This window comes from Panthera uncia (genome assembly GCF_023721935.1).
Source record: "Panthera uncia isolate 11264 chromosome B3 unlocalized genomic scaffold, Puncia_PCG_1.0 HiC_scaffold_1, whole genome shotgun sequence".
Taxonomy (NCBI): Eukaryota; Metazoa; Chordata; class Mammalia; order Carnivora; family Felidae; genus Panthera; species Panthera uncia.
In genome coordinates this window covers 61,308,135-61,333,722 of record NW_026057582.1, presented here as the reverse complement: position 1 = coordinate 61,333,722, position 25,588 = coordinate 61,308,135, and the positions used below count along the sequence as shown (strand labels likewise).

At 39.4% G+C, this 25,588-nt stretch overlaps 1 protein-coding gene and 1 pseudogene across 2 annotated transcripts in view; one reads left to right on the top strand and one right to left on the bottom strand.

The window, feature by feature from the left end:
* Positions 1-25,588, top strand: part of PRORP (protein only RNase P catalytic subunit) — a 132,453-nt gene that overhangs the window by 104,719 nt on the left and 2,146 nt on the right. For both annotated transcript variants that reach the window (XM_049612893.1, XM_049612891.1), the window contains one exon: positions 22,917-23,065. In XM_049612893.1, the coding sequence (XP_049468850.1) occupies positions 22,917-23,065 (149 nt within the window). The remainder of the gene's footprint in view (positions 1-22,916; positions 23,066-25,588) is intronic.
* On the bottom strand, positions 5,755-6,857 carry LOC125909050 (60S ribosomal protein L17-like; annotated as a pseudogene).

The following is a 25,588-nucleotide window of genomic DNA, read 5'->3' as shown; positions in this document are numbered from 1 at the left end:
AGATTTCTTAAATTGGGCACATTTCAAAAAATCTCTTGCTGTCTTTCAAAAATACTGAAAATTATGGCTGCACTATTAATGCACGAAATTTGGAGATGGAATGAAAAGCCTCACATACTTGGGATTTTTAATTTTTTTGTTTTGTTTTCTGAGACATGTCAATATGAAGGTATTTCATATTGAATGAAAATAAAGGGAGACTTTGACCTCCCATGCCTCATCCTTCTTTTTTGTCAAATCCTCACTTAGAGTAATCTTTAGAAAAGGTTTGACATCAAAGAGATCTGGGTCAGGATTCTGGCTCTGTCATGTATTAGCTAGGTTACTAGCTTGGGCAAATAACTTCATTGCAAAGTTAACACTCTAAAACCAAACTTTCTGTCTCCTCCCTTCCCTCCCTCAGACCTATTCTTCTTTCTATATCCTCTATTTGGTTTGCTGGTACCACTGTCCATCCAGTTACCCAAGCCAGCAATTCCAGGTATTTCTACCTTCTTATTCTCCACATTCACGAAATTAACAAATCCTGCAAATCAATATTGCCTCCTAAATTAATCCCTCCAGTCCTGCACTAATATGGTAGCCACCAGTCAGTGGGGCTGTTGAACCCTTGAAGTGTGGCTAACCAAACTGAGAAGTGCTGTAAGTGTGAAAAACACACCATGTTTTGAAGATTTAGTGTACAAAGGGATAGGAACTAGTTCATTAATAATTTTTATATTAATTTCATATTGAACTTTTGATTTTTGATATTGAACTACATTTTTGATGTAGTGTGTTAAGTAAAAATATTTTGTGTTTCTTTTTGTTTATTTTCTTAACTTTTAAAAAAATTTTTAATGTTTTATTATTTATTTTTGAGAGAGAGAGAGAGACAGAGCATCAATGGGGGAGGGGCAGAGAGAGAGAGAGAGAGAGACAGAATCCAAAGCAGGCTCCAGGCTCCAAGCTGTCAACACAGAGCCCATGCAGGCTCGAACCCACGAACCGTGAGATCGTGACCTGAGTCCAAGTCGGATGCTCAACTGACTGAGTCACCCAGGCGCCTCTCTATTTGTTTTTAATGTGGCTACCAAACTTATATTTGCAGCTCATGTTATATTTCACTTGGGCTGTACTTCTCTCGTCTGTCTTGTCCTATCTTATTTAGACTCTTCATCTCTCACTACTGCTGAAGTTTAATAATTGACCTCCCTACATTTTGAACCTCAGTGAGAATGCTCTTTCTGAAATGGACATCTGAAAGTGTCACTACTTTGCTGCCACAGCTCTTCAGAGGCTTGTCATCACATAAACCCCAAGGTACTGTACAGTGCACAGTCCTGATTGTTTGACTTCTACGTACCTTTTGGCCCTTCTCTCACCTTCTCAGCACCTCCTTCCTCCTACCCTGCACTGTACACTCCACCAATTCTAAAATTCCTGCCTTTCCTTAAACATACTGTGTTGTTTCATTCATCTGTGCCTTTGCATTTCCTACTTCTTTAATCTAGAATATTCTCCCCTATATTTCCCCCATGTGACTAGGAAGTTTCGTTTCATTTCAACTTTCAATACTTGCCACAGGCCTCTCTTTTCAGCCTCCTTTGTAGAGATTCTGCCAACACCTTATATTTACTCCCAGTGAGCTCTAAGCTCCTTGAGGGTAGGTTACCATGTCTTGCTTACCCTTCTGTCACCTGGAGCAGAAGAGTTACATCCATTTGGTAAATTTTTGTATTGCACTAAAACTATATATATTACAGTGATTTGTTTACATGTCTGTGTCCCTGGACAGAACTCTTGGAAGAAAAAAAGTGGTTCTTATTGATATAAAGATCCATTAAAAAAAAAAAAAAAAGGTCTATATATCCCAATACCTCAAGTAGTGCCTGCCAGAGTGGACACCATATTTGCTGAATTGAATTAAATAAATTCAGGTAGAACCTACTCTGAGATATGCTGATTTTCAGATTGACCTTTTAGCCTCAGTCATTCAGAGAATTACTGATTTGGAAGATCTCTAGGAATCCTTTTTTATCTTTAGTTTGGGGGATTGCTGTGTGTGCTGTTGTTGCTATTTTTCCCCTTCGTTTTAGGTACACTGATTTGTATACCTAAAGTTTGAGGTATACTGATTTGCTTTATAGATATTCGAAATAGTGAAATGATTACCATGCTAAATTTAGTTAACATATCCGTCACTTCACATAGATAGTTTTTTTTTTCTTGTGATGAGAACTTTTAAGATCTACTCCCTTAGCAACTTCCAAATATATAATGCAGTATTGTTAACTGTGGTCACCATGCTATACTTTACATTCCTAGAACTTACTTACCTCAGCTGCAAGTTTGTACCTTTTGGCAACATTCACCCATTTCCCCCACTTTCTTCTTTCTATTTTTTAACCATCAGATGTTTTTCTTGTTTTCTAAAGGTAGTATACATGTTCATTGGGGAAAAAGTCAAATACTATCAAATGATAGAAATTGAAAATTCTTGGGGCACTTGGGTGGCTCAGTCAGTTTAGTGTCTGACTTCGGCTCAGGTCATGATCTCGTGGTTCATGGGTCGAGCCCTGCGTCAGGCTCTGTGACCGCTCAGAGCCTGGAGCCTGCTTTGGATTCTGTGTCTCCCTCTCTCTCTCTCTCTCTCTGCCCTCCCCCGCTAGTGCTCTGTCTCTCTCTCTCTCTCAAAAATAAACAAACATTTAAAAATTAAAAAAAAAAAGAAGAAATTGAACGTTCTCTCAGTTCTGCTCCTCAAAGGAAACCACTGATAACAGTTAAGTGTGCATCTTTCAAGACTGTTTTCACACATACACACAATTATTTTGCACAGAAATGCCATCATTAAACATAGTTTTCTAAAATTTGCATTTTTAAAAATATATGCATTTCCAGTAAGTACAAAGTTTTGGAAGTGTCTTTGAACAGTCAGATTAGGGCAATGTTCCATAGTCTGCCTTTGTTCCTGGGCTGGTTAGAGTGCTGTTCTCTGCTGACCTACTTTACAGCCCAGTGATCACTCCTTAACACTTGTAGAGGAGAAAGCACCTATACCCAGAGGTTGCAGTATATGACCCTGCCACAAATAGAAAATATATCTGGAGTCTTGTTTGTTTCATCTTAAAAGTCAGTATAGATCTTGCAGTTGAAGATATCACAGCAGTTCTGTGTTTGTTTTCAAATCAGAAACAAGGAGATTCTCAAAACTGAAGTAAAATGGTCAGTCCAGGAGGATGTGCCTGTTTATCCTATGGGCTTCTGGGTGCCCCCAATATGTTGCCAAGTACTGTTTGTGCATACCCCAGTGTAAGAAATACAGCGTTAGGCTGTCAAAAAAAAGTAGCGAGGGATTTCCCACAACTCAGGAAGGAGGAAGCAATAGATGTTACTGGAAAAATCATAGTCACAGCTATAGATTAAGGGGCAGGATTAAGAAGGGGGAACATTTTGAAAAGAAAGGAGTTAGAATCAAGATGTATTCAGTATAAGGGGGTTACTGATTAAGAGAATGGGTTTGAAGTTAGAATTAGCCCAGGTTTGAAACCTGGCTCTGCTATTTTTTTTTTTAATTTTTTTTTCAACGTTTTTAATTTATTTTTGGGACAGAGAGAGACAGAGCATGAACGGGGGAGGGGCAGAGAGAGAGGGAAACACAGAATCGGAAACAGGCTCCAGGCTCCGAGCCATCAGCCCAGAGCCTGACGCGGGGCTCGAACTCACGGACCGCGAGATCGTGACCTGGCTGAAGTCGGACGCTTAACCGACTGCGCCACCCAGGCGCCCCCTGGCTCTGCTATTTACTGGCCTGTGACCTTGAGCTAGTTCCTTAACTTTACTAAGCCTCAGTTACTCGTACGTAAAAGGGCATTAGGAGCAGGGTGGTAATAATGGTACCAAATTCATAGGACGTCTATGAGGATGAAGTGAAGACGTATATAAAGATGTTTAAAGTGCTTCTGACCCACCAGAATTGCCCAGTAAATTATGCTAAAGGGAGAAAAGAAGATGACTCTTTTTAGTTTACATGAATGTTTATTCTGTATGCTTGGAAAAAGCCTCAAAATAGCTCTTCTACTAAGAACCAACTCAGTCTGCCCATATCTCTGCCTTGATTAGAGCATAGTGAATACACTTGTCTCATTTGATATCTAATTCCTCTTCTCACACCTCTCCCTCAAATCACATCCCCATTATTGCTTCCTGCCATTTCCAGTTTCTGTGCCCCTATTTCTTTAAGAAAAGCAGAAGTGAGGGAAATGTGAGGGTTTGGGGATTTCTAAAAACTGTTCCTAAGTTCTCATTGTTACATTACATTAAACTATACTTATGTGAATATAATATTTGCCAGATCTTTACTCTGGGAAACACAAAGGAATTTCCCCATTAGTCTTACATTTTAACTTTTTGGAGGACAGGAATTATTGTATTGGGCATACATAGTATGAGAGTTACACAGTTATGAGAGTTCATTACATTGATTTCTCTGTTGTTTTATTTTTCACTCTACACTTTGCAGATGGGGAAACTTAGGCTCTTAACTCACCTCAAGGGCATAAGGTACATTGCTGAGCCTCAACTATTAGATTTAAACATAGGAGGTTGCTATTTTGCACCTCAAAAATGGTACAATATTGGGAACTTCATATGATTCATGTTACAGAGCCTCTGTGTGTGTGTGTGTGTGTGTGTGTGTGTGTGTGTGAGAGAGAGAGAGAGAGAGAGAGAGAGAGAGAGACATAATCATCTATAAATAACACTTTTTTTTAAGTTTATTTATTATCAAGAGATCATACGTGCATGTACGCCTGCAGGGGAAGAAGAGAGAGCAAGGGAGACAGAATCCCAAGTGGGCTCCATGCTGTCAGCAGAACCTGACATGGGGCTAGAACCCATGAACTGGGAGATCATGACCTGAGCCAAAATCAAGAGATGGATGCTCTACCAACTGAGCCACCCAAGCGCCCCAAGAACACTTTAAATGTAAATGTATGATGTAAAGAATAATAATAATAAAACTCTCCTGTACCTGTCATATTAAGAAGCTCTCTATGTGCCCTAACTTATTTTTCTTTCTTCTACTAACCTCTTCTTCATCCTGACACCCTGAGTATGGTATAAATAATTTTCTTGCTCTTCTTTGTTTAGATTTGGAAAACCAAGTAGCAAGCTCAACCCTAGCTGTGTAAAGAAAGACCAGTGTTGGGGCGTCTGGGTGGCTCAGTCGGTTGAGTGTCCGACTTCAGCTTAGGTCACGATCTCACGGTCTGTGAGTCCGTGAGTTCGAGCCCCGCGTCGGGCTCTGGGCTGATGGCTCAGAGCCTGGAGCCTGCTTCCGATTCTGTGTCTCCCTCTCTCTCTGCCCCTCCCCTGTTCATGCTCTATCTCTCTCTGTCTCAAAAATAAATAAACGTTAAAAAAAAATAAAAAAAAAAAAAAAAAAAAAAAGAAAGACCAGTGTTGTTGCTATTAGATGACAACTCCCTGGAGAAGGTGAACAGAATCTTTGGTTCATGGCTTCTCTGAGAGCTTGTAAGAGCCCCTTCTGGGGAAGTAAGCATTCAGCATTAGGCATGAGTCTTAGGAAACAGAGGTTTTATCAGGCATCTGGCAGAGTTATACTTTGGATCAGTTACACAGCATTTGACAGAAACATGGTCAAACCAAACAGGCTGCTGTTTACTGCCTCTACACTCACATGGCTTTCCTCCAGCTTTTAGGAGTAGATCAAAGCAAAACTTTCTTGCATTTTCAGTAAAATGCAAGTCTTTACCGATCCAGGCAGCAGGGCAGGGAGTAGAGAGTATGGTAACTCCAGACTGTGGTTAAGACAGCCAAGTACAAGCTCACGCACTTGAGCACTCTATGCTCAAATGAAAACGATGATGTGATGGCAGTGGAGATCGTGATGATGACTGTCCCCAGTGTGGCTGTCTCTGGACTCACTTTCCAATCTAGATTGAATGCCCTCTGAATCTGATACACAGACAATTATCCTGGAATCTCTCTTCACCATCCTCCTGCAATTCCCATTGCCTCTCTCCTGTATTGGATTCTATTTCCTGTCTTCCTCTTTCTTGGGTTAGTGTCTTTAGTGGAAAACATTCTCCAGGAGCTTCTTAAGGAAGGATGCATGGGAGGTAAAATTTTAGAATGCTTCCATGTCTGAAAGTGTCTTTATATTATTCTTACATATGATAGAGTGGCTGAAAATAGATCTCTAGGTTAGAAATAATATTCTTCCAGAATTTTAAAGATAGTACTTTATGTTTCCAGTGTTGAAAATTTGAAGACATTTGTTTTTTGTTTTTGTTTTTGTTTTTTTACTTTTATTTGCATTTAGTTTACGCAGAATGTACTTCAGAGCCATAAGTTTTTGTTTCTTCAGTTCCCTCTAGGATATCCTTCTCCTCTGTGCAACCTCCTCTTCTGCTTTAGGAACAATCTGCTCTTTTTTCAGTAAGGATCATCTCAGTGTGGAAGGGAGAGCTCATGTATGGGTTAATCTGCATGAGCCCTGTAAGTTCTGCACCACATCTTGGGGTCTTTGCTCACCTGGATGTGCTCAATGACCAGAAAATCTACATCCAAATCCTTAAGTTCAGCATTACTCTGTGCATTTTTAAACACGTACAATAAAAATTTGGCACTCTTTTTGGGACACCAACCTTGTGTCTAGCCCCACTCTTTGTAGCAATGGAATGGCATACATTGCTTCTGCAAAGTGACATCCTTCAGATACTGTGTGGCTTTTTGGATATGCATACCCTTGATGGCCTAGGCAGTTTCACATGTGTTGTTAAAGTGAACATGAAGATTTGAACCTCTTTTTTTTTTTTTTAAGAGAGAGAGCACATGCTCACAAGCATGGGGGATGGCGGGGGGTGGGGGGGGGGGGGGGGGAGAGGGAGAGAGAGAGAAAGAGAGAGAGAAAATCACAAGCAGGCTACATGCTCAGCACGGAGCCTGACACTGGGCTCAATCCCAACAAGCTTGGGATCATGACCTGAGCTGAAATCAAGAGTCTGATGTTCAACCAACTGAGCCACTCAGGCACCCTTGAACCTCTTGATTTGCATGATTTTGTATGATTTTCTGTGTCAACTGAATAGTGAACCATTTTCAGAGATCATCTCAGGCTGCTTACAGGAAGAGTGGAAATCTGAAGACATTCTGACTCCCGATGTTTTCTATATGATTTTTTTTTTCTCTTTGGAAGCTTTTGGAATTGTTTTTTTGTTTCCAGCATTGTAAGCTTTTACAGTAGTATGACTTGATATGGTCAAGTTGCTATCCATTCATTCTAAAAACTTGTATCTTTCTGTTTCGGGAAATGTTCCTTGATTATTTCATTGATGACCCCTCCTCTCTTTTTTCCCTGTTCGTTCCCTTCTTCCTCTCTCCCTTTGTTCTTCTCTGTCTCTCTCTCTGTCTCTTATTCAGATGTTAGATCTCCCAGGCTGGTCTTCTAAATTTCTTAATTTTTATCCCTTTGCTCCTTTCCTGGGAGGCCTCTTCAGTGTTCTCTTTCTACCCTTCTATTGATTTTTTTTTTTTTTTAATTCATGGTTGCAGCCATATTTTAATTCCTAAGAGCTCTTCTTTATTTTCTTCCTTTAAAAAAAAATACATAATGAATATATATTATCTCATGATTTTAATGATAAGTTTTTGTAGGATTTTGGCCTTGTCCCTTTATAGTCTTTTGTTGTTTTTTTTTTTTTCTTATTTATTTTAGACTCTTCCATGTCATAGGCTCTCCACAGCTGTGATAATTCTTTGCTATGTGCTTATGATTAAATTTTTTTTTTTTTTTTTACATTTTATTTATTTTTGAGAAACAGAGTGAGACAAAGCGTGAGCAGGGGAGGGGCAGAGAGAGAAGGAAACAGAATCTGAAGCAGGCTCCAGGCTCTGAGCAAGCAGTCAGCACAGAGCCTGACGTGGGGCTTGAACTCACAAACTGTGAGATCATGACCTGAGCCGAAGTCGGACGCTCAACCGACTGAGCCACCCAAGCGCCCCGCTATGTGCTTATGATTAAACATAATCTCAAGAGCTGATTAGAAGCTCTGGGTGTGTAGGTGGGGCTTATTGACTTCATGGTAGGGTGATCTGGGTGGGCCATTTGTTGGGGAATTCCCAACAGTCAGTATGTCTAGGGTTTTTTCTTTGCCTGGTCAGATTCCCCAAAGGAGAGTTTCCAATCTCTTGACTGCAGGGCCAAGGGCTTACTACTGCCAGTGTTTCTGAGAGCCAAGTAGAGGAACAGGAACAGGTCTGAGTTTCTCTACATCCTGCTTTCAATATACGTATATTCACGTCATGCCTATTTTTCAGTATTGTACTCACACTGTGAAATGTGCACAGTACTCCAGTATAGAGATCCTTTGATTTACCACATCCAAGTAATGAACCTTCAGACTTCCTACCCCCACCACAGCAGAAACAGTATGTATGTGGAGTGGGGAGGGAAGATTTAGGAATCTGATGCTTCCTTAATAGCTTTTATCCAGGTCTTCTGAGTGAAGACATACGCCTCCAGTTAGCCTGCCTCCTTTGCTTCCAGTTCTAGAGTATTTTGAGAAATTAGGTTGGTTCTTAGTTCACCCCTCTTCAAAATTGACTTTGTTGGATCTGCAAGATTAGTTGCCACCTGTCCATCTCCTTTCCAGCTTCCAAATTTTATTGCTGTTATCTCCCTTGTTTCCAGGTTCTTGTGGATTTGTCATTTTAGAAGGCTCTGTATTATAGTTTTAGTAGGGTTTCAAGTGGGGTTAATATTAGATGCATGTGTTCCTTTTGTCTTCTTAACCTGAAAGCTTATGTTCTACTCTTAACAAGTGTTGACAGAGAGATTAATACAAAAATCACCGAGGTCTGTGATAATACCAAAAGAATGTTTCTTTTCTTTCTTTTTTATCTGTTTTATTCTCTTTCTGTTTTGTTTTTTGTTTTTGTTTTTTGAGGGAGTGGGAATACAGTGGGGTTTGGGAGGTCTAAATTTACTAATCCAGACTGTACTGTCTAATAATAGCTAGCATTTATTGAGTATTTTTCCATGTGCTTTGTAGCTAAATGAATCTGAATTAATCCTCATAATAACCCAATTTTTATCTCCATTCTACCAATGATGAAACAGAGGCCCAAAAAAGAAATGTAACTTTCTTGAGGTCACACAGCTCTGACACAGTAGAGCCAGAATTTGAACTAGGCAGCCTGATATCAAAGCTTATTGCTGTTAATTACTATACTATCAAATACTAGATATGAATTGCAAAAGTTTCTTTTATGTTTCTATTCAGTTTCATTTACCATATCAGCCTTTCCACTACAGAACTGTATAGATGACTTGGAACATTAACTGGAGATATCCAAGGTGTCTTTTTATATTCCTGTGTCTCTCATATATTTAGAACTGACAAGCTTGTTCCAGAAAACAAAATCAAGGGGCACCTGGGTGGCTCAGTCAGTTGAGCGTCTGACTTCAGCTCAGGTCATGATCTCACTGCTCATGGGTTTGAGCCCCATGTCAGGCTCTGTGCTGACAGCTTGGGGCCTGGAGCCTGCCTCAGATTCTATCTCCATCTCTCTGCCACTCCCTTGCTCACACTCTGTCTCTCTTTCTCAAATATAAACAAACATTAAAAAAAACTTTTTTAAGTGAACAAAATTAATAGCCATAATATACACTTGTGTGTGGCTGTCTACTAAAACAGAACCTATGTAAATCAATGCAGCCATGGAAAGGTTACATAAATTTTCAAGCCTCCACAGCCCCAGTCATCATATTCTTTCTTTTCTAGTCATTAAATGGTATCTATGAGCCTGAAAGTATTTACATACTTTGCCAGTGTGAGCAGATTACTCCCCGTACATGGACTGGATCTAGAACCCTAGTGGAAATTTTTATTAAATTGTTGCAAGTGGAAATTAAAATGTATCCGAGTAAGTTAATTTAATCTTCCTGAAATTAGTTTTCAGTCTTCAAAATACTATCCTTTTCTGTCTCACAGTGATAAAGGAAACGCAGATATCTTACAGAGAAACTAAAAAGACCAAAGGATGCATGTAAATGTTTGGAGAAAAGTCATACTATGAGTCAGGAGCCAAATCTTCTGTTTTCTAGACAGTGCTGACTCTCAGCTAGCTGGGGAAATCCATCTTGGCCAAGTTAATCATTCTCTAAAAGGCTGGACAATTGTGTGGGTGCTAATGGCATCAGAGAAGACAAGGTATGCAGGAAACACATCCCACACTTGACAGGATGTTCCCAGGGCAGGAAGGGCATTTCTCTTCCTCAGTAGAATTGTTTCATTGAATAAAGACAACGTGAGATCATTCAAATCTCCCCAAAATACCAAAGACTGATGAAAGCAGGATATATAGAACATGGTGAGTCTAGTGTAAACCAGTGGGATCATTTATGACATCATAATAAAGTAACAGTATTTTGTGTATATACTTTCTTCCAAGAGATTCAAAGAAATTTACTTAGTCAGTCATCAAAGTTTTAAATCTTCTGTGGTCAGAGTGCATGGTCCCAGAGATGGGAGCAGAACCCTGGTTTAGTCTCAGCCTTTTCTCTCTGGAACTCTACCACCATGTTTATGAAGCTTCCATTTCAATACCACCCAGTAAAGTACCCCTCCCCTCCTCACCCCAGCTTCTGCCGCTTCTCTAAAACATTTCCTTTTTTCATCTTCTTCTAATTCTCCCATTTTCATCAAGTGCTAATCTACATCTTACATGGTGGATAGCTCTTGAACAGTTCCAACAACGAAATATCATTCATCTTCCTTAAGTAAAGAAGGATATCTCTCTCTAAGATAGAACTGAGGCTGAGACAGCACCAGTAAGTAGTTGGCAAATGAAAACATGATGAGAAGCCTTGAGCCAAAACTTTGGTGGTTTTCCTAAACTCCTCCTTGTTGGTATTTTCCAAGGTATACAGAAAAATGTTGAATATAGCAGTCACCTAAGCAGGAATTCTCTTCCCAAAACTTAGCTCAAGAGAACACTGAGACTTACAAAAACAGAAGAGAGAATGAAACTAGATATGAGCTTACCTGCAGATGGTAGAAACAACACAGAAACAAGTAGAAAACTCCATTGTTCAGTGTAAGTTATGACTTGCCTTGCTTTTTCTCCTGTAAACTTTGTGGAGAGCACAGTGCATCAGTTATAAACATTGTGTTTGTAGTCTTCTGAGTCTGAGAACACTGCCTCTATAGAATCTTTCATTGTGTATCTAAAGTGATTTCATATTCTCTTAGTTTGTGGGAAATAATTGTCAAAATTAATTAATGCACATGAAAGAAAAGGACCCAAAGAATTTTTACTTATTTTTCTTGCTTGCCTTTGACTTAAATGTTTATTTATTTTTGAGAGAGAGAGAGAGAAACAGAGTGTGAGTGGGGGAGGGGCAGAGAGAGAGGGAGACACAGAATCCAAAGCAGGCTCCAGGCTCTGAGCTGTCAGCACAGAGCCTGACTCGGGCCTCGAACTTATGAACCATGAGATCACGACCTGAGCCAAAGTCAGATGCTTAACCGACTGAGCCACCCAGGTGCCCCATAGCAACATTGTATTTAAAATTAATCTGCTTTCTGGAGCTCCTGAGTGGCTCAGTCAGTTAAGCATCCAACTCTTGGTTTCGGCTCAGGTCATTATCTCACAGTTCGTGAATTTGTGCCCCGCATCAGGCTCTGCACTGACAGCACAGAGCCTGGGGATTCTCTCTCTTCCCTCTCTGTCCCTGACCCTACCCCATTTGTGCACTCTCTCTCTCAAACAAACTTAAAAAAATTTTTTTTAATTAATTTTTCATTTTGCAGTTCAGGTGCTGAACTACAGCTGTGTGTATGTGTAAAGAGGAGACAGGTCAAAGACAAAATCACTTCACATCTTCCTTGGTGTGAGCACTAGTATGGTTTTATCTGAGAAAAAATGAGGCCTCCAAAAGCTTGGACCAGTCAAATGCATGATGCCTTGCTCCTCAAACACCCCACCTGATCAGTTTTTACCTATAAACAGCTGCTGACCATTTTCAGAGAGAACAATTTCTACTTTAATTAAGCTCCCCTTCTACATCAGGTCCTTTTTTTTTCCTTATTTAAATTTTAGTTAGTTAACATACAGTGCAATATTGGTTTTCAGGAGTAGAATTCAGTGATTCATCACTTAAGTACAACACCCAGTGCTCATCACAAGTGCCTTCCTTTAATACCCATCACCCACCTAGCCCATCTGCCACCCACCTCCATCCATCAACCCCCAGTTTTTCTCTGTTATTAGGAGTCTCCTGTAGTTTGTTTCCCTCTTTTCTCTTTTTTTCCCACTTCCCATCTGTATATTAGATCCTTTAAAGAAAACTGTCCACAGCCAAGTGCAGGAATTTCAACTTTCCATGATTCCTGAAGAGCTGTTTACACTTACTCATTTCACACGTTGAATATTACCATCAGAAGCTGCCAGGGAATGATACTGGGTGCCTTATCCACTGGGCTCCTACTAGCTGAATAGAATTGGGGACGGGGTGGGGCGGGCGTCTGCTCTTAACTAAGGCTAAGATAAGTAAATACAACTTCTCACCACCACCCCCCATTCTTCCCCCCCCCCCCCCCCCACACACTAATACATTAAAAGGAGAGAGGTAGGGCTGAAGGTGGAGAGGTAGGTTGAGGAAGGAAACATACTTCAGCACTAACATGCGGCCTCCTGGGACCCCTTATCAAATTGACCCCTGGTGGTTTCCAAAAGTCATTAGAGGGGAGAAACATTGCCAGAAAGAACATGCCGTGAAAGCCAGATGGTTTTGAGATCCTTGCTCCAAAGATCTTTCCATATAGAAGTTGTATGTGAGTTGATGTCATTTTACATTTTTATTGATGATAACTTGATAGATAAATGTTCATAATACTGTTGAAGATAGTGGGAGGGGGAGTGAAGAGGGTGGGAGGTAACTTATTTCACATTTTAAAAATAAAGCAATCTGAGTAGTAAATAAAATAGGAATTTGAAATTCCTGACTCAGGCCAGAACCCCCAAACCACAGATCCTATATTGATAAAAATTTGGAATGAGATCTTCAGTAGTAAATAGGGAGAGCGATATTAGATGACTGATGTTTTGATGATGGTTCCACCTGTAAGTGCCTTTGGACCAAATTCGGAGCAAGGGATTATCATTACCCACACTGGCCTTCTCACTCAGCCAGGATGCTGCCTGCTGAAAATCTCCCTACTGTGCCAACTGCTGCTGCCTCAAGGCACTCCCGGCTTCCACCCTCTTCTGGGTTTTTATGCTGTCTGGCTTGCTCTGTGAGTCCGAGGTCAGCTCTCACTCCTAATCTCACACCAGCTGTATCTCCTCCGTGTCTCTGCCCTCAAGCCTCCTGCTCTACCCTCCCCACCATCCTGCTGCCAGTGACTCACCTCCTGTCGCACACAGAAAATAGAAACTGTCAGGAGGAGTGACCTCACATTTCAACATACACACCACACACATACATAGACGAAACCACATGGTCAGGCCAATTTATCTATGCTCAAATCCATTTCAGTTCTAGAGGTGTTCTCTCTTTCTCTCTTGCCTATTCTCTGGATTCTCTTACTGCTTTCTCAGGAAACTTGTTCCAACAATTATCCTTTCTGTGCCTTGTATCTTCATCCTTTACCTTGCCGCTGACTTTTTCTGATCAGGATATAAATATTCTCAAGTCTGTCTTTAAAAAAACAAAATCAAATACCTCCTCCCTTCAGAATGAAGCTTCTGGAGGTTGGAAGTTTTGAAGAGACCACACAACATCGTTTCTGAAATGAAAAAGCAGAATTGTTATTTTTGGTAAACAAAATACAGATATGCTTGTAAAACAGAGTCTCTCTGGAAAAAGCAAACTGTAACCTTATGTAATTTAGGAAACCAACTGAAATCTCACTCCTGTCCCCGTGGCTTCCTCAAAATGACTCCACGTTGCAGGCCACACTTTGTTGTCTCTATAAGCACTGATACTTAGCCTCTCCTTTCTTCTTAAAAGCTCTTGATAGTCTGAGAGACTTCTGTCTCCTGGTTTTTCTTTATCTCTCTGACCATTCCTCAGTTGACATTAAATTCTTATCATTCTAGCCTTCAAAAAATAGTATTCTTCATATTTCATCCTCAGCTTTATTCCTTTCTCTGTCTGTATCCTTCCTGTTAAACTTCTACTCCATGATGCCTTGAAATCTTTATCTCCAGCCCAGAGCCCCCTGCTAGATAGTAGAGTCACATAACTGGCTGCCCACTGGATATCTCCCACCTGGGGATATGATGAGCTTTTCTTCTCATAGACCCTGTCTTGGTACTAACATTTGTCCAGTTGTCCCAGTCTTCCTTGGTTTATCCCTCTCCTCATTTCCACAGGTAATCAGTGACTAAGCCTGATCAGTTCTGCTCCACTAACTCTACTAACTTAGAAGGCTCTCTTCTCTCCAGCTTTACTGCCCGTGCCTCAGTTCTCATCTCTTACTTGAATTACTGCAGAAACCCCCCCTACTTGATCTCCTAGTCTAGCCTTCTCAAAGTTCACAGTTTTGATCTAACTTGGTAGTCATATCATGCTCCTGTTTTAAATTCTTTGTCCCCCCCCCCCCCATTGCTTTCAGGTGGGAAAAGATTCCTTATCACAACTTACAAGGACCTTTGTGAACTGACTTCTACATTTATTTCCAGCCTTATTTGTGGCATTCCTCAGGTCATCCCACACCTTTGCTTGAAACACATTTGACAGCTTCCAGTTCCTTGAATTCGGTGTACGAATAAAGAGCTTCCACCTTCAACATGCTGCTCCTTGTCCTTGGAAATTCCCATTCCATGCCTGGATAATTCATCTGAAACCTCAGCGGTCGCTTCCTCTGTGAAGACGTCCCTGACCACCCTCCCTACCCTCAGTGTGATTTAAGTGCCCATCCCTTGTGCTCCCTCTTAGACTTATTCAATTCTGTTAGAATCATTTGACTGTAAACTCCTGGAGGTTAGGGATTACTGTGTCTTTATATCTGTATCTCCAGTGCCCCCTGTTTATTGATTGACAGAGAAGTTCTCGTTCATGTTCTATGAAGGAACTGGAGTTTCACATACACGCACATGAATACACACCAAAAAAAATCCTTGAGTTTGGTTGACTCTCTAGATCCAACTACTAATTTATAACAAAAACAGAGGACTGGAGAATATGTTACATGATACCATAGGGATGCGGTCAGCAAAATCTAAGTACAGGAAATACTGTAAGACAAACAGCCACATTTCTGTAACTGCAGTCAAGCAATTGCAATATATGGAGCTTTTTTAGATCCTGATTTTTTTTTTTTTGAAAACTGTAAAAAAAAAATCATGAATGAGAAATATGAATAGTGTATATTTGACATTAAGGAATTATTGTTAATTTTTTAGATGTGATAATGGTATTGTGTGCTTATTTTTAAAAAACAGTCCTTATGTTTATAAGTATATTCTGACATATTTACAGATGAAGTGATATAATGTCTGGGATTTGTTTCAAAATAATATGAATGGGAGAATAATCTGGGTGGGGATATAGATGAAATTGGATTGGCCATAAGCTGATAATTATTGAAACTAGTGACAGGCACACAATAGTGTGATCATATTTGACTGACTTTTGTTTATATTCTTAGATTTCTATAATAAAACTTTCATTGTGGCAAAACATACACAACATAAAATTTATTTTAACCATTTTTCTAGTTTCTAGTTTTTATTTAAATTCCAGTTAGTTAATGGGGCACCTGAGTGGCTCAGCCGGTTAAGCATCTGACTTCGGCTCAGGTCATGATCTCGCCGTTAGTGAGTTCGAGCCCCGTATTGGGCTCTGTGCTGATAGCTCGGAACCTGGATCCTGCTTTGGATTCTGTGTCTCCCCCTCTCTCTGCCCCTCCCTGACTTGCACTCTGTCTCTCTCTCTCAAAAATAAACAAACATTAAAAAAAATTAATAAATAAATAAATTCCAGTTAGTTAACATTTAGTATAATTTTATTTTCAGGATAGAATTTAATGATTTCATCCCGTACATATAACACCCCACTTTAACCTTTTTTTTTTTTTTTCTATTTTAACCATTTTTAAGTGTACAGTTCTGTGGCATTAAATGCTTCACGTTGTTGTCCCATCATTGTCACCATTCATCTCTAGAACGTTTTCATCTTCCCAAACTGAAACTCTGTACCCGTTAAACAATAACTCCTCATTTTCCCCCACCCCTACCCCCTACAATCAGTATATTTTCTGTCTATGAATTTGACTACATACGTCACATAAGTGGAATCATACAATATTTGTTCTTTTGTGTCTGGCTTAATGTCTTAAGTTAACGTAATGTTAACGTAATGTCTTCTAGGTTTCTCCATGTTGTAGCATGTATCAGAATTTTATTCCTTCTTAAAGCTGCATAATGCTCTGTTGTGTGTATATACACGTTTTGTTTATCTTTCCATCTACTGATGGACATTTGGGTTGTTTCCAAAACTTTTTCCAGAAGGTATCTGATAATAACTATTCTCATATATAAGGTATACTGATTATAGTTATCTTGCTGAAGAACTGGCATAAAACTAATTTCTGTAGACATCAGATCCCAAAGGCTTAAGAGTTTTTGAAGACCTACAGTCCACACAACCCAGGAAGCGCAAGAGACTGCAGGGGGTGATGTATAAAGTTAAGAATACAGAAAGGAAGTTACACTTGCAGTTTAGGATTACTCAGAAAAACTCTTGGTCTCATTGGCCTCTACCACCTCCCAGGCAGCTTTTCTACTTCCTGAGTATCCCTACGCAGTTATTTCTAACAGATGTGGCCCTGCCAAATGTATTTTTACCCTAATTAGGCTCAGGAACTACCTTTCAGCAATTTTATACCAAAAATAAGTGTCACTTACAAGTAAAAACAAAACAAAACAAAAACAAACAAACAAAAACCTTTTATCTGTTCCTGTAGGAGATAAACCAAATTAGAATGGAAGCCAAACCAGAAAGTGTTTGCATCAAATATTAGTCTGAAAATTATTCTTCTTCTTCTGGTTTTTGGAAAATTATCCTTTAGACATCCTAAGGAGCAATGGGGTTGGGCGGGGGGTGGTGGTGGCGTTGAGATCCAATCTCTGGTTAACCTTGAGATACCCAGAGAAGTTCTAGAATCAATTTGGAATTTTGGATACTCTCCAGAAGGAGCCATACTATTTATTTTGTTCTATTATGTGGCTCAGATTCTAGATTACTTAGACAAACCCAGAACTATCCCTTACCATCTCATTCATGGTTTTCCACATTAGAACAGTCCAGAGTGGATTGTGGCTTCTCTGGTCATGACTGTCCTGAGTTTAAGAAAACCCTTCCTTATCTTTCTTATCTAAACTTATTTCCTGCTGATAGCCTCAGGAGAGGATTGCCTTTTATATCTTATACTGACCATCCGGGATGCATTGGATATTTGTCACATACCCGTTTGTCCTTAGGAGCCCCAGTTTGTTTTGGTTCAGAGGTTTTGTTTTATTTTGGCTTTTTTGTTTAACTTCTTATTTTGAGATAATTGTAGATTCATATACAGATGTAAGAAATAGTGACAGAGATCCCGTGTATCTTTTACCCACTTTCCTCCAATGGTAGCATCTTGCCAAACTATATTATCACAACCAGGATATAGACCTTGATACAGTCAAGATAGAGAACATTTCCATCACCACAAGGAACCCTCTTGTTTCCTTATTATAGCCATACCTACTTCCCTCCTGACCTCACCTTCTCTTTAGCCCACAGCTGCCACCAATCTGTTCTCAGTTTTTATAATTTTCTCATTTCAGACATGTTATGTAAGTGGAATCACACAGTACATAACCTTTTGTGTTTGGCTTTTTTCCCTCAAATAATTCTTTGGAAATCAATCCAGATTGTTGCAGTATCAATAGTTTGTTCCTTTTTATTGTTGTTTAGTATTCGATGATCTAGATGCACCAGTTTAACTGTTCACCTATTGAAGGACATCTGGATTGTTTCCAGATTTTGGCTATTACAAATAAACCTAAGTAGTTAAACATATGTGTACAAGTTTTTATGTGAACATATGTCTTCATTTCTCTGGGATAAATGCCGAGAAATACAATACCTTGGCCATGTGGTAGTTGCATGTTTAGTTTTACAGGAAACTGTAGCTAGAGTGGCTGTACCATTTTAAATTCCCACCAGCAATATGTGAGTGATTCAGTTTCTCCTTGTCCTCACTCACCAGCATTTGGTGTCATTACTATTTTTTATTTAGCCATTTTGATAGGTATATAGTGATCCCTCATTGGGTTATAATTTGCATTTCCCTAATGGCTAATAATTTTGGATATCTTTTCATGTGCTCATTTGTCATCTGTGTGCATTCCTTGGTGAAAGTTCTTTGGGTTTTGTTTTGTTTTAAAAAAAATTTTTTTAACATTTTTATTTGTTTTTGAGAGACAGAGAGAGAGAGAGCGCATGGGCAGAAGAGGGGCAGAGAGAGAGGGAGACACAGAATCTGAAGCAGGTTCCAGGCTCTGAGCTGTCAGCACAGAGCCCAACATAGGGCTCAAACCCATCAACTGTGAGATTATGACCTGAGCTGAAGTCAGATGCTTAACTGACTGAGCTACCCACGCGCCCGTTTTGATTTGTTTTTAAGTAAACTTTACCCCCAATGTGGGGCTCAAACTCACAATACCAAGATCAAGGTCACACGCTCTACCACCTGAGCCAGCCAAGCACTCGAAAAGGTCTTTGTTCATGTTTTATTTGGATTATTTGCTTTTTTTTAACTGTTGAGTTTTGAAAGTTCTTTATATGTTCTAGATATCACTTCTTTGTTGAATATGTGGTTTGCAAGTATTTTCTCCCAGTCTGTAACTTGTCTTTTCATCTTTTTTAACAGGACCTTCCACAATGCAAACAGTTTTAATTTTGAAGTCCAATTTATCAATGATTCCTCTTTTTTTAAATTTTTTAAAAAGTTTTATTTATTTTGAGAGCGAGGAAGGGAGAGAGAAAGCATGAGCAGGGGAGGGGCAGAGAGAGAGAGAGAATCCAAAGCAGGTTCCATGCTGTCAGCGCAGAGCTCAATGCAGGGCTTGAAGTCACGAACTGTGGAATCACAACTTGAGCCAAAATCAAGAGAGTCAGATGCTTGACCAACTGAGCTACCCAGGCACCCCCAAAGATTCCTCTTATAGACAATGTCTTAGATGTCAAATCTAAGAACTCTGTGTAGATCTCTGGTCATGAAGATTTTTCTCCTAGGTTTTTTCCCTACAACTGTATAGTTTATGCTTTATATTTAAGTCCATGATCTTCTCTGATTTAATTTTCTGTATAAGGTGTGAGATTTAAATAGAGGTTCATTTTTTACTTATCCAATTACTTCAGCACCATTTGTTGAAAAACTTACCTTTCCTTGGCATATTTATATCGGTCTATTTCTGGGTCATCTATTCTGTTCTATTGATCTATATGCCTATCCCTTTACCAATATCACACAATGTAGATTACTTTAGCTCTGTAATAAGGCTTCAGATGAGGTAGACTTATTTTTCCCACACTTTATTATTTTTTTCTCAAAACTGTTTTAGCTGCTCTTCCTTTGCCTTACCCTGTAAGTTTATAATAATCTTGTCTATATCTACAAAAAAAAACTTGCTGGGATTTTGATAGGAATTGCATTTGAAACCCATATATCAATTTGAGGAGAGTTGACATCTTTACTGTCTTGAGTGTTCCAATCCATGAACATGGATGGTGTTGTTGAGTTCTATATACTTGCTGATTTTCCGTCTGGGTCTTCTCTCAGTTGTTGAGAGAGGAATATTGAAATATCAAACTATAATTATGGATTCGTCTGTTTCACTTTTGCATTCTATCAGCTTTTGCTTCACATATTTTGTAGCTCTGTTGTTTGGTGCACACACATTTAGGATTGCTGTGTCTACTTGGTGAATTGATCCTTTTATCACATAATGTCCCTCTGCATATCTGGTAATTTTCTTTGCTCTAAATTCTACTTCATTTAATATTAATGTAGCCACTCTGGCACTCCTTTAATGAATCTTTGCATGATTTAACTTATTCCATCCTTTAACTTTCCACTAGCCTATATTTTTATATTTAAAATGAGTTTCTTTTACGTAGTATATAGTTGGGTTATGTTTTTGTTTTTTTTTTTGTTTTTTTTTTGGGGGGGGTTATGTTTTTTAATCCACACTGCCCACCTCTGTTTTTTAAGTGGTGTATTAAAACCCTTTGTATTTCATGTCCTTATTGAAATGTTAGGATTTATGCCTGCCATTTTATTTTTTGTTTTATATCATCTCTATTTTTTTTTTTCTGTTTCATTTTTCCTGCCTTCCTATTGGCTACTTGAACTTTTTTATAGAATTCCATTTTTATGTATCTGTCCTGGGTTTTTTACTGTGTTTTGTTTTTTAATATATAGTGTGTTTTAGTGTAGATTTTTAATGGCTGCTCTGGGAACTGCATGTATATATGTACACACACACACACACACACACACACACACACACACACACAATACCACAGTCTTCTTGTGTCATCATTGTAACAAGTTTTCTGTCTTGCTGGATGGCCTCTTTCCTGGTCCTTGGGCTATAGAAATTGGGCCTTTCTTGGGGTCTTTTTGTACCCATTGGCATTTCTGGGTTGCCAGCTTCTTCACTCTAAGTCTAGGATATATGAGTCAAAAAGAATATACAGGGAACTCACGATGTCATTCTTTATGCCCTCAGGTCCCTAGCCAGTCTGCTTTTTTCTCTGTACCTTTCACAGTCTTCTTTTTTCTAATTTCTGATATTTTTCTTATGTGCAAAATGCGTATAAATTTCATTTTATGGTATTTTTTTAAAGATTTTATTTTTAAGCAATCTCCACACCCAGCATGGGACTTGAACTCACAACCCTGAGATCAGGAGTTGCACATACCACGGACTGAGCTAGCCAGGTGCCCCTATGATGTATTTTATATTTTAGATGTGTTTGAAAACATTTTGATTTTTAGAAACATCAAACTTTCAAAGTCTTTATATGTTTGTTTTGTAGAATGTCTGGGCTTTTTAGTAGTACTTTAGAGATAGGGAAAAGTAGATTTACTTCCATCTTCCAAGAAGTGGAAATGCCCCCCAGTTTTATTTTTGATCTAACATAGAATTAAGGTAAATTTTCTTTTTCTTTACTATTCTGAGTATACCTGTGACTCTGACCCAGCCCACTGGATCTAGCCTTGGAATTTACTGCAGAGGAAGTCTGCTCATGGCTAGACTGTCATAGAGTTTCAGGCCAGTGCCTTTATTCTGTAAACTCATCTTTCTTTCCTGTATCTTTCTTTTATTCTCTTTTGTTAGCATCATTTCAGAGAGCTGCTGCTACTACAGACCTCTAAGCCACAAGATGGTGCCCCAGAGCAGTTCAAGCTAATCCTTTTCTGTTCTTCCCTGGGCCCCTCTTTTTAACTTAGTATTAGTAAACTCAAGGCCATTTATCTAAACCAGGGTATAGTAGTAAACTAAAAATATAAAGCAATAATCCAATGGAAATTCATATGGAAAATTTTAAAACTAATTGTCATTCTTCTTAATGAATCCAGTTGCCGTTTTATAATTGAGCTCACCGAAAATAATCTGTAATCTCAGCATAGCTTTAAGAAAGGAATGTTATGGGTGCCTGGGTGGCTCAGTTGGTTAAGTGTCCAACTCTTGATTTCAGCTCAGGAGCCCCGAATTGGGCTCCACATTGAGCATGGGCCTTCTTGGGATTCTCTCACTCCCTCTCTCTGTCTCCCCCCTGCTTGTTCACATGCTCTCTGTCTCTCTCTCAAAATAAATAAATAAACATTAAAATAAATAAATAAAGGGATGTTATAAATGCATTCTAAAGGAGATGCACCTCTCAGTATCTTTTGAGTTCTTTTGAATCAATGAACCAAACTTTCTTATAGTGTAGATGTTTGCTTTTGATTACTAGCCTTTTAAAATTATGGCTTATAAGATTATATAAAAATGCATGAAATAAAACCACTGGTAAATACATATTAACAATCTTTGGGTGGGGAACAAAAATTGACAGATCTTTGGAAAAAAGAATTTCAGTGAAAGGTATCAGTCTCCGCAGAATCATGACATGGAAAAGTTGGCTGAAAAGATGCAATCTATTCCAGCCATATACAAACTTACAAGAAAAAAAAAAAAAGTAGAACACTTTGTTCACTTTATTCAAGTGACAACTTATGCAGAATACCTATGTATAAATGTACCAAAGCTGAGCTTGTTTTGGTTGAAACAGGGTCGGGAGTATAGGAACTAAATCCCATCCTCATTGAACCTCTCTGTCTCTATCCCAGTGGACTCTGTGGAACACACTTTAAAAACAATTCATTTTGGGGGCGCCTGGGTGGCTCAGTCGGTTAAGCGTCCGACTTTGGCTCTGGTCATGATCTCACCGTTTGTGAGTTCGGGGCCCTGCGTCGGGCTCTGTGCTGACAGCCCCGAGACTGGAGCCTGCTTTGGATTCTGTGTCTCCTTCTCTCTCTGCCCCTCCCCCACTTGTACTCTGTCTCTCTCTGTCTTTCAAAAATAATTAAATGCAAAACAACAACAACAACCTATTTTGTCTATGCTTAGGAACCCCCCCCCCCACCAGACCCAATGTAATGTAGCCTGACCAGTAGGCTACAGTTGTAACAAAGAAGCATTTGCTTCAGGCTTACAAAGATGCAGAATTGTTTTAAGGAATGTTTTCTCACCCCTTACCAGAAAAGAGTGTTTCACCATTGAGACTACCAGGTAGAAGAATCACTCCACTTACTTGACATTCTTCTCTTGGCCCTTTTGGGGACTGGCTTTGTGTTTTTTAGCTCTTGCATGTGGTCTCTCAACTAGCCAAGCAGAATCTGCAGCTGCTGGTCTTGGGCCGAAAGCACATGCTAACACAGCACTCCAGGTGGAGAAAGGATGAGATGAAAAAGGTGCAGAAGCAAGCCAGCTGCTTCTTTGCTGACAACATGTAAGTACTGAAGGCACTAGGTGAATTACACTGGGCTTCCATCATCTGCTTGTTAGTTACCTATTCTTGCCATTTTTAAAGTGCATGTGTCTGAATGTATATATGTACGTATATTCAGCCTCATTCTAAAAGAAGATTTGAAGCAGCTTACAAAAATATACTTTCTACAGCGGGATACATTTAAATGGATGAGAAAATAAGGATAAAGGAGAAATAGGAGGGAGATAAAGTCAGAAGTGAGATGAGTACACAGAATGCATGCCATAAGGTCCTACACAGATCATTTAACCAATATTGTATAAATATGAGCACCCTCTGTGTTCTTGGAAAACAGCAGTCGTTCATTGAGTGCCTGCCTTCTTGGGATGCAAATAGGTAAACAAATAAAAAGGTCATGTAATTCCAGGCAGTGATCAATGGCTAGGAAGACAATAAAGCAGAGTAAATAGATTAAAAAGGATTAGGTAGGGGGTAGGTCAGAGGGTAGTAGATGGGGTGGTCAGGAATAGCCTTTTGGAGGGGGCAAAACCAGAGGGAAGGAGTCATTTGAGAAAATGGGGGAGGGTGGATGGAAGAACATATGAAGCAGAGGGAACAGCCACTGTTCAAAAAGCCCTGAAGCAGGAATGTGTTTGACATGTTTGAAGAAAGCAAACTATTGTAGATGAGCTGTAGCAGCAAGAAGGAAAATCAGGAGGTTCTGGACTCAGAAGGAAAGGACCATAGTACAGAAGACCTGTGGACTCGGATAGGCAAGAGAGGAGCCTGGAATTTATTCTAAATATAAAGAGAATGTTGCTATGAGCCACAGCTTCTCAGGAATCCAAAGAAACATGGAAAACATGGTGAGTGACAAAATGGTACAGTGTCCATAAAGAAGAAAGCAGCTAATCAGGAGAGGCACAGACCCTCAACAGGACGTGTAAACTTTTAACATACACTTAGTGTTACATCCGATTTATGCTGACAAAAGTTTATTTTTAACTTTGCCTGGATCATGTGTGTACCTCAGTCCTGGGTATAGGTTTCATTATGTTGAATGTGGTAGCTTCAAGATTTGTCAGTATTCCCCAAATCATTTATTCCTAAAAAGGTAAAATGACTCTCTGTGCATAGAACAGGGGGCTAACCCCTCGTTCAAATCCCAAACCAATCCCTTTTTCCTTAGCTAAGTCCTTTTATGTATTCACGGGAGGGGTTGCTTCTTTGTCTCTGTGAGTAGAAGACAATAATAATACTCTTCACACTCACTTTAGACAGCATCGGATACACTAGAGGAGCACAGGCTTGGGAATTAGTCTACCCAGATTCATATCAGCCCTGCCACCTCCTATCTGGGAAGATGTTTCCCTCTGTGTCTTCGTATATAACCCCCATGGGGTTTCTGTGAAGATTAAGTGAGATAATATTTGTAAATAATCCATGGAAAACTGTAGCAGGGCACCAAGTACTTGGAAAGCATATATGTAAGTGCCATCATCATCACTTTTATTTTTCTTAGGTGGAGGAACTGGATAAATGCAGTGTTACAACCAAGAAGCTTGTTGGAAATTGGTCTCATGCTTGGTTTGGGGCTTGTGTTTATTGTGTCTGTTAAAGTTCCAAACCCAGTTGTAAAGATTGATTCAGTGACCTCCTGTGGCTTTGGATTTGAATATTTAAGTTTTTAACATTAATTCTATTTTCCACTAATGTACCAAAGAAGCCTTTTCAAACAGATACTATACTATAAGAGAATAGTATAGTGAATCTCCATGGAAGTGTCACCCAGCTCCAGCAATTACTATCATTTTTCTGATATTGTTGCATATAACCCCCTACATTTTTTCTATTTTTCTTTCCGCTCTCTTTTTTCCTGGAGATTTTTAAGGCAGATAGATTCTAGTCATTTATCATTTCATTTGAAATAGTTGAGTATAAAATAAACTATAAATGGTCCTACTTTGGGTCATTTGGATCAAGGCGTAAGACATACCACGTGCTATAGTCCAAATCTCCTGAGCAAGGCAACTACTTGGCTGTTTTTACAGCACACATACTACAGTGGTAAGTGCTCAAGTGGAGGGTCTATTAGAAACTCTGAGTCACTGGTTCATCTCATAGCAGGAGATGCCTTTGAGTGATCTGGGTGACTACCCAGAAGCTTCTTTGAGATACCACTATTAGCTTTGAGGGCAGCCCATTATTTTTGGTAGCTTGCAAGGAAGTGTCATCCTGCCTTATTAATATTTTGAATATTCCTCAAATTTAAATGAGGAAAGGTGAGAAGGGGGGTGGCGCGGGTGTGCCCTGTGGTGGATAAGGCAAATAGGAACAACACCTTGGGCACACAGAGAACCAGGGTTCTCTGTGAATGTGAAGGGAAAGTCATTGTTAGAATTCTTCATTTTAGTGGGAGAGCCCACTACAGTGGACCAAGTTGAGCATTTGCATTCCCTTCCACTTAGCTTTCCAACCTGTGTTCTAGAGAATGCTGTCTACTAGCAAAGGACATGATGCAGGTAGTTTGTAAGCATCACTGAG